This window comes from Nicotiana sylvestris, chromosome 12 (assembly GCF_000393655.2).
Source record: "Nicotiana sylvestris chromosome 12, ASM39365v2, whole genome shotgun sequence".
NCBI lineage: Eukaryota > Viridiplantae > Streptophyta > Magnoliopsida > Solanales > Solanaceae > Nicotiana > Nicotiana sylvestris.
In genome coordinates, this window is record NC_091068.1 from 18,241,366 (window position 1) to 18,251,714 (window position 10,349).

The 10,349-nt window shown below is 43.2% G+C and overlaps 1 protein-coding gene across 1 annotated transcript; it reads left to right on the forward strand.

Annotated features, from left to right (window-relative positions):
• The first annotated feature begins 396 nt into the window (after window positions 1-396).
• LOC138882746 (uncharacterized) lies at window positions 397-8,927 on the forward strand. The gene is made up of 5 exons (XM_070163375.1): window positions 397-755; window positions 1,231-1,754; window positions 2,316-2,716; window positions 2,987-3,075; window positions 8,495-8,927. Exons 1-5 carry the CDS (start codon window positions 397-399, stop codon window positions 8,925-8,927), a joined length of 1,806 nt encoding a protein of 601 aa, XP_070019476.1.
• The last annotated feature ends 1,422 nt before the right edge of the window (window positions 8,928-10,349 follow it).

Sequence of the window (10,349 nt, forward strand, 5' to 3'; positions counted from 1 at the left end):
CAACAATGTCTGTGTACGTGCCTTTGATGGTATCAAAAGGGATACAATTGGAGAGATTGATCTAATTTTGATCATCTGCCCAGTAGACTTTGAAGTAACCTTCCAGGTTCTGGACATGGACACATCCTACAACTTTCTTTTGGGGAGGCCGTGGATTCATGCAGCGGGGGCTGTACCCTCTACTCTTCACCAGATGGTGAAGTTCGAGCATGAGGATCAAGATATTGTGGTCCACGGGGAAGATGATCAATCAATTTATCGGGACCCATCAGTCCTATGTCTTGAAGCAAGAGAGGGGAGTGAGCACATAGTCTATCAGGCCTTTGAAATTGTGGTCGCAGACCAGTGCGAAGAAGGAAACCCTTGCCCCAACCCTTCCTTTCTAATGCATCAATCATGGTGGCCAAAGAAATGATCAGGCATGGCTACAAACTTGGTAAGGGGCTTGGGAAATCATTGCAAGGAATAGCTGAACCTATCACCCTGACCGCCAGTGAAAAGTTCTTTGGGGTAGGCTTCCGACCCACTCCAACTGATATAAGATGGGCAGATGATAGAAAGAATGATGGTTGGGTCTTGCCTCAGCCGGTGCCACATCTGTACAGAACATTTGTCAAGCCGAAATACAATAAGGAAAAGGAAGATAAGGCCTTTACGGTCGAAGAGATTGAAGATATCTGTGGGGCAATGAGGAAGATACTATATGAAACCCACATGGTCCAGCCAGGGGAAGGCTCAAGCACCGCTGAAGTGCTGTATATGTGACTTAATGCCAAACTGTAGAATTGGAAGGCTACGCCATTCCCAATCAGGCGGGAGTCCCGGTAGACCTGTCCTGCCACCTTTTCTGCATCACGAGTTATTTCAGGGTGTAACTCGGATGTCTTCTTTATTTTCTTGTCTTTTAATTTTCCAATGTAAACCCTGTTATCTTCAAATTCCAAGAAATGAAATCAATATTTCATCGTTCATCTTTCTTTATTATTTCTGATTTTGTTTTTTTTCTTTTTTTTCTTCTTCTTTCAGTTCTAATAATGCGGCTTTAAATAACATGACATGCTTGCGGACTTCATGCCCAGATCCAAACATGCTGTCTAATTGTGAAATAATGAACCAAGAACCGGAATACGATGAAGAGAATGCTTTTAGGGAAATAAATCGAGAATTGGAATAATTTGAGAATAAACCTAAGCCGAACTTAAATGATACTGAACCAGTTAATTTGGGTAGTTCTGAAGAAGTCAGAGAAACCAAGATAAGCATTTTCACAGGCGAAAAAACTCGAGACGCATTAATCCAACTCCTGCTTGAGTTCAAAGATGTGTTTGCTTGGTCATACGGTGACATGCCAGGGCTAAGTGTTGATTTGGTGGTTCACAAGTTGCCAACATACCCCGATTGTCCCCCAGTCCAGCAAAAGCAAAGAAAATTCAAAACTGATGTTAGTGACAAGATCAAAGAAGAGGTCACGAAGCAGTTGAAAGCAAGGGTGATCCGAGTGGTCCGGTACACCACCTGGTTAGCTAATGTAGTTCCAGTGCCAAAGAAAGACGTGAAGACCCGGGTGTGTGTGGATTACAGAGATTTAAACAAGGCAAGTCCCAAAGATAACTTCCCTTTTCCAAACATCCATATCCTTGTTGATAACTGCGCCAAACATGAGATACAGTCCTTCGTGGATTGTTACGCAGGATATCATCAGGTGTTGATGGATGAAGAAGATGCAGAGAAGACAACTTTTACCACACCGTGGGGTACATACTGTTACAGAGTCATGCCATTTGGTCTCAAGAACGCCGGGGCAACCTATATGAGAGCCATGACAACCATTTTTCATGATATGATGCACCAAGAGATAGAGGTGTATGTGGACGATGTAATCATCAAATCCAAAACCCAGGACGACCACGTTCGGGACTTGAGAAAGTTTTTTGAGCGGTTGCGCAAATATGATTTGAAACTGAACCCAGCCAAATGTGCATTTGGGGTACCATCCGGCAAACTCTTGGGATTCATCGTCAGTCGGAGGGGCATCGAGTTAGACCCAACAAAGATAAAGTCTATTCGAGATTTGCCTCCTCCAAAAACCAAGAAGGTTGTTATGAGTCTGTTGGGTAGATTGAACTACATCAGCCGATTCATTGCCCAGCTGACATCCACATGTGAACCCATATTCAAATTGCTGAAGAAAGACGCAACAGTCAAGTGGACAGATGAATGTCAAGGAGCTTTTGATAAAATCAAGGAATATCTGTCGAATCCACCAGTCTTGGTCCCACTTGAGCCATAGAAGCCCTTGTTCTTGTACCTAACAGTCTTGGAAAATTCTTTTGGTTGCGTCCTCGGGCAATACGATGTGACCGGAAAGAGAGAGCATGCTATTTACTATCTGAGCAAGAATTTCACCAGTTATGAAGCCAAGTACACTTTGTTGGAAAGGACCTGCTACGCTTTGACTTGGGTCGCTCAGAAGCTGAGGCATTACTTGCAAGCCTACACCACTTACCTTATAACCAGGTTGGATCCTTTAAAATACATATTTCAGAAGACGATGCCCACTGGGAGGCTAGCAAAGTGGCAGATCCTGCTTACGGAATTCGACATAGTATATGTCACTCGCATGACAATGAAAGCCCAGGCGTTAGCAGACCATTTGGCTGAAAATCCGGTCGATGATGAATACCAGCCTTTGAATACTTACTTCCCAGATGAAGAGGTAAACTTGGTTGAGGCAATATCCGAAGACATCAATGCTTGGAAAATGTTTTTCGATGGAGCGGTAAACGCAAAAGGTGTTGGAATTGGGGCAATCTTGATATCGCCCACCGGCCAGCATTATACGGCCACAGCTAGGCTCTAGTTTTTCTGCACAAACAACACTGCCGAGTAGGAAGCTTGCATTATGGGTATGAACATGGCAATCGACCAAGATGTCAAAGAACTGGTAATCATGGGAGACTCAGATTTAATTATTCGGTAAGCTCAGGGAGAATGGGAAACCCGAGACGTCAAGCTTATTCCTTATAGGCAACAGGTGGAAGAACTTGGCAAACGATTTAAGTCAATAGAGTTCAGGTACATTCCTCGCTGCCACAATGAACTAGCTGATGCACTTGCCACTTTAGCCTCAATGCTGCCATACCCAGGCACCGCCCACATTGATCCCTTGGAAATTCAAATTCGGGAAAGGCATGGCTATTGTAACACGGTTGAAACAACACTAAATACCCAGCCATGGTATCATGACATCAAAAGGTTTTTAAAAACACAAGAATACCCTGAGCAAGCCAGTGGAGACCGGAAGAGAACCATTAGGCGGCACACGAGTGGTTTCTTTTTGAGTGGTGACATCTTGTACAAAAGAACTCCGGACCTCAACTTGTTAAGATGTGTTGACGCAGAGGAGGCTGGAAGAATCATGCATGAGGTACACGCGGGAGTATGCGGACCTCATATGAACGGGTAGATTTTAGCAAAGAAATCCTTCGAGCAGGCTATTACTGGATAACCATGGAAAAGGACTGCTTCAGTTTTGTCCGAAAGTGTCATCAGTGTCAGGTGCACGATGATTTGATTCATGCACCTCCCACAGAACTGCATCCCATGTCAGCACCTTGGCCATTTGTTGCTTGTGGTATGGACGTCATCGGGCCAATCGAGCTGAAAGCCTCAAATGGGCACCGATTCATACTAGTTGCCATTGACTACTTCATGAAGTGGGTTGAAGCCATCACACTCAAATCCGTCACCAAGAAAGCTGTGGTAGATTTCGTGCACTCCATTCTTATCTGCCGTTTTGGCATTCCTGCAACTATTATCACTGACAATGCTGCAAACTTGAATAGTCATTTGATGGGAGAGATATGCGAACAATTCAAGATAACGCATCGGAATTCTACTCCTTATCAGTCCAAAGCCAATGGTGCTATCGAAGCAGCAAACAAAAACATCAAAAGATTTTGAGAAAGATGATTCAGAGTTCCAGGCAGTGGCATGAAAAGGTGCCATTTGCATTGTTGGGATATCGCACTATTGTGCGCACATCAATCGGAGCCACCCCGTATATTTTGGTTTATGGCACTGAAGTCGTAATACCCGCAGAGGTTGAAATCCCCTCTCTCCGAATCATTGTTGAAGCTGAAATTGAAGATAGTGAGTGGGTTAAAACCCGTCTGGAACAGTTAACCTTGATCGATGAAAAGCGAATTGTCGCGGTCTGCCACGGGCAGTTGTACCAATAAAGAATGGCTCGTGCTACAATAAGAAAGTGCGGCCTAGAAATTTTGAAGCGGGTCAACTCGTTTTAAGGCGTATTCTTCCCCATCACCAGGAAGCAAAAGGAAAATTTGCTCATAATTGGAAAGGCCCATACATCATCATAAAGATATTGCCGAGAGGAGCATTGTATCTGGGCAATATCAAAGTAAATGATCCCGAAGAAGCTATAAATGTGGATGCAGTCAAAAGGTACTATGTTTAGTCTTTCTGCAGTGACAACATTGTCCAATTGGGATGACGAAGGTTTTCATTCTCACTACCCAAACACTATCTACCCTATGCAAACCCCTTTGAGCCGGTTACTCTTCTTTGATTACCCTCTTTGGAACCAGAAAGTGTTATTGAAAAATGAAATGAAAAAAAAAGAAAAAAAAACAACAAAACAAAAAAAAGGAAAACAAAAACAACAAAACAAAATAAAGTTCCTGAACTACGTTCGACTTGATTCCGAAAGGATACGTAGGCAGCCTCTCTCTCGGGTTCAGTCATACCAAAACAAAAATCCAGTTTCCCCCAAAAGTGAAACTGGGGCAGATGTTATAATGATTCGGCGATGATCCCGCCCGAACGGTTCCAAAGTTGTAATTCGATCCAAGTTCTTTTTACCCAAACCTGGTTCAAGTCCTTCCGATCAATTGGCAAAAGGTTTTTCAAATTGGAGAACGTAGTTGTTTGGATCCGATGCAATCAAGATGAGAGAAATAAAATGAGAGAGTCTTATTGGTGAAAACCTACGGGCACCGTAAGGCGACGGTGAGCAGAGAAATCTAAAATGAGAGAGTCTTGTTAGTGAAAACTCGCAGAGAGCACTAAAAGGCGACAGTGAGAAGAGAAATGAGAGAGGTCGATTGGTGAAAACCTGCAAAAGGCGCCGTTGATCGAAAAGGAGAATCCCTGATCACCACTGGTATTGAAAGAGTCCTGGCAAGGTTTCTTGGTTTCAGAACACGGGTCGCAATGAGTTTATTAGAAGTTGAATGGTTATGCAGATCGGGCATCCAGTCCAAGAAGCATGTCATGCCTATTGAAGTTCGTATGCACCTCAGATAAGTCCTTCTTTCCTCCCCGAAAGGGACACTTCCCTTTAAAATTCATTTCTTGTCCTTTACTTTTCCTTGAATCCCTTTCGGTCTAACTCTGCTTCCAAAATTAATACAAAGAAAAGGTGGCAAGATTGGTTTTACAGGGTTTTGCTTAATGAAGGCCAAATCCAAAGAAAGCACCCAGCTTCAGCGAGTGCATCAAGTCGACCCAGACAGGTCATGATGGTCGATGCTCTGAAATCCAAAGTTATTGAAAATGAAAGGAAGCCAAGTCAAAATCCCGTAGAAGCAGAATAAAGTGAAAGGACCAAAGCCCAATGCGGGCGAGCCGTCACGATAAATTTTTGAAAAGTTGAGTCCCTCGGTTTAGGAAAGAGATCAATCTTCAGAAAGGCCAGCAAGCAGTAGAGGTTCTCACCAAAAGTTGGGTCGAGATCGAGTGATCAAAACCGTCAAGGCCACAAAACCAACCATCGTTTCAAACTAACAATTGTTCTTTGTTTGAAATAGGAAACGGTGCAATCCAAAGCAACAGTGCAAGAAGCAGGTGCAACCAAAAGGAAATGCGCACGAGCTAAAAACAGCTTTGCAGCAATAATCAATCCAAAAAGAAAGGCTCCTCAAATTCTTTCATGCATATTTACTCATGTTCTTAAAAAAAAAGGGCTTCCCCGGTATAGCCCAAGGACATTTTTTCTTTTATCCCGGCATAACCCGTGGACCTCCCTGGCATAACCCGTGGACCTCCTTGGCATAACCCAAGGACCTTTTTCTTTTATCCCGGCATAACCCGTGGACCTCCCTGGCATAACCCAAGGACCTTTTCTTTTATCCCGGCATAACCCGTGGACCTCCCTGGCATAACCCAAGGACCTTTTTCTTTTATCCCGGCATAACCCGCGGACCTCCCTGGCATAACCCAAGGACCTTTTTTCTTTTATCCCGACATAACCCGTGGACCTCCCTGGCATAACCCAAGGACCATTTTTTTTATCCCGGCATAACCTGTGGACCTGCCTGGCATAACCCAATGACTTTTTTTCTTTTATCCCGGCATAACCCGTGGACCTCCCTGGCATAACCCAAAGACCTTTTTCTTTTATCCCGGCTAACCCGTGGACCTCCCTGGCATAACCCAAGGACCTTTTCTCTTTTATCCCGGCATAACCATTGGACCTTTCTGGCATAACCCAAGGACCTTTTTTCTTTTATCCCGACATAACCCGTGGACCTCCCTGGCATAACCCAAGGACCTTTTCTTTTATCCCGGCATAACCCGTGGACCTTCCTGGCATAACCCAATGACCTTTTTCTTTTATCCCGGCATAACCCGTGGACCTCACTGGCATAACCCAATGACCTTTTTTCTTTTATCCCGGCATAACCCATGGACCTCCCTGGCATAACCCAAGGACCCTTTTTCTTTTATCCCGGCATAACTCGTGGACCTCCCTGGCATAACCCAAGGACCGTTTTTCTTTTATCCCGGCATAACCCGTGGACCTCCCTGACATAACTCAAGGACCTTTTTCTTTTATCCCGGCATAACCCGTGGACCTCCCTGGCATAACCCAAGGACCTTTTTTCTTTTATCCCGCATAACCCGTGGACCTCCCCGGCATAACCTAAGGACCTTTTTTCTTTCTCTCGGCATAGACCAAGGACCTTTTTCTTTTATCCCGGCATAACCCGTGGACCTCCCTGGCATAACCCAAGGACCTTTTTCTTTTATCCCGGCATAACCCGTGGACCTCCCTGGCATAACCCAAGGACCTTTTTCTTTTATCCCGGCATAACCCGTGGACCTCCCTGGCATAACCGAAGGACCTTTTTTCTTCTATCCCGGCATAACCCGTGGACCTCCCTGGCATAACTCAAGGACCTTTTCTTTTATCCCGGCATAACCCGTGGACCTACCTGGCTTAACCCAAGGACCTTTTTCTTTTATCCCGGCATAATCCGTGGACCTCCCTAGCATAACCCAAGGACCTTTTTTCTTTTATCCCGGCATAACCCGTGGACCTCCCTAGCATAACCCAAGGACCTTTTTTCTTTTATCTCGGCATAACCCGTGGACCTCCCTGGCATAACCCAAGGACCTTTTTCTTTTATCCCGGCATAACCCGTGGACCTCCCTGGCATAACCCAAGGACATTTTTTCTTTTATCCCGCATAACCCGTGGAACTCCCCGGCATAACCCGATGACCTTTTTTCTTTTCTCCCGGCATAGCCCGAGGACCTTTTTATTTTCTTCCGGCATAACCCGATGACTTCCCCGGCATAACCCGAGGACCCTTTTTCTTTTCCGGCATAACCCGGTCATCTTTCCAGCATAACCTGGCAATCTTCCCAATTTAGGGCTTCACTCCCTACTCCCAAGGATACACAATCCTAATTTTTATTGCTTTCAATGAAAAATAGTTTAGATTTTTGTTGCAAATAACTCGCGAAATTTTCCTAGTGAAAACTGGGGCAGAAAAATTTCGTTTGTTTGTTTGTTTTGGTGTTTGAGCAGGTTTGACCTCAAGGCACAGGATTCGAGATGACCAAAAATGAATCTCAATCTAAAATAAAGAAAAGAAGAAAAAGAACAAAAGAAGTGAACTCAAAGTGCTGAAGTGGAGAAGGACGCGAACTGCTCAAAATTTGATTGAAGTCACAACCTCGCATGTCCCGCCTTGATCCAAAGCTGAAGAAAGAACCAACACCTACAACTGACGAGCATCAAGATTCAGATCGGAGTCCACAACAAGAACCAATTAAGACTCAAGATCAAACTTTAAGAAATTTATAGATAGGGATCTTGTAACTCGGCGTAGTTGGCTTAGCTTTTTACTTTCCATTTTTAGTGTAATAAGGAGTTCAACAAGCAGTAGTAATAGCAGCAACAGTGAAATCACAGCTTCCTGGTAGTCCTAGCTACCGAAACTTCCAGAACTACACTGACCTGATTCCTTTATAGCCAAGGATATGTAGGCAACCTTTGAAGCAAGGTTTGGTCACACTCTTTTCAAAAATGCTTCTCATGGAGTGTCAAACTGGCAAAAATCCCTCATAATTTCTCCTTTTAACTTTGCCCAAAAACCCTTCGTGTCTCCGAACAAAGAGGGGCATACCAGCCTAGAACCGCAATAAAATCTCAAGTGTTAGTAGATTTTGTGGCTGATTTTAGCCAAGGAATGCAATTGGAAGCAGAAAAAGAATTACAAGTGTTCAACGGATCTAATCCGAGAGTTTGGACTTTATTTACCGATAGTACATCTAATGTGAAGGGTGCAGGCTTGGGAATTATTTTGGTACCACCTACGGGTGAAACCATTCGACAAGCCATTAAATGTCATTCTATAACTAACAATGAAGCAGAGTATGAAGCTGTGATTACAGGTTTAGAACTAGCACGGGAACTCGACGTTAGTCAGATTGTAATCAAAAGTGATTCGCAGCTCATAGTTAATCAAATGCTGGGGACTTATCAAATGCTGGGGACTTCAAGATCTACCCTCCATTGGGGCTGTATACAACAATTTTCCTACCCAACCACGGAAATTGGAAATTTCATCAACAATTCCCATGGTTGCAGGAAAAGAAAGGGGAAATTAAGATAACGATCATCAAAATTGAAGAAAAAAGGTACGAGAAAAGTTATTAAAAAAAACTCACGTGCAAAATTCTACTTCTTAGGGAAGGGAACATTTTCATTATCTACTAAACTAACAGTGGGGGAAGCAACAAACCTGGCATACCAGCCACGGTCTCTGTCATCTTCTGGGATAACCAGAACTCTTTTGCTCCTAGCTACTAAGGTAAAAACACCTTGGCGGAAAAGTCTGGGAGAGTACAGGTGAATCAAATGGGCAAAAGTGAAAGGCACACCTGCCATGTTAGTCAAATGCCTTAAACAAGCAACAACCCTCCATACTATAGGGCTAATTTGACTTAAGAAAACATCGAAAAAATGACAGAATTTGAGAATAATAGGATCAATAGCAGGTTTGAGTCCTAATATGAAAAGGTACTTATAAACAAAGGAAAATCCAACTAAATAGGAGGTGATTCTTTGATTCGCGTTGGGAATTATGATTGGAAAGTCATGACTCCAATGACAGTCTTTACGAACTAAAGAAATCAGACCCTCTGTGATCTGAGTTGGATAGATATCAGCACGATCTAAAGAGGACACTTGATTTTTAAGGGATTCTCTATCATTGTAAAAAGATAGTTCTGCATGAACTATTTCCTCTACTGAAGGTTCACGAAGAGGTTCAAAGGATTCCTTACCTCTAGAAGAATATCTTTGAGAAAAAGAACCTCTGGTTCTAGAAGAAGAACTGGAACTAGATGAAGGAAAAGTAGAACCACATAGGGATGAAGACCCTAAATTACGAAGTCTACCTCCTCTTCTGGTCTTACTGGGGGCATTAGGGAAGTTATCAACTATGGGGACCCTTCTAGGGTTAGGATTTGATGAAGACATGATAGTACGAGGAAGAAGAAAACAAAAATTTAAGAATTGAATGTTCAGAGAACTTTATGTGAGAAGGACAAAGGTGAAAACTATATTAAGAAGCAACGGTCAAAGGAAAAAGTGCGATAATGGAAATGTCATAATGAGAACTGTCGCTTCGTGGTTAATGAAGCTGTAAAAGATCCTTAAAAAGCATTACAAAGTCGCAGAATCAATAAAAAGGTGCCACATGGGATAAGCATTAAATGGAAGTGACAATTGAAGCGTCGATTCTATCATAGCATTAATGGCGGCAAATATTCCTACTTTAATAAAATCCACTTCTCAAATATTCAATTGATGAATAAATGGCAAGTGGGAGGACTATCTGTAATGGGAAAATTGAGTTTACATAGTGAAGTGATTGGAAGATGACATGTCATGACACGGAGGCTGGTCAAAGAGTGATGATTAGCAAAGAGGCACGAGTTGCAATAGATACGAGTAGAGGTATAAGTAGAGGCACGAGCAGTTATTCAAAAGACTCAGGACTCGTACCTATTTATACCAAAAAATCAAGGAG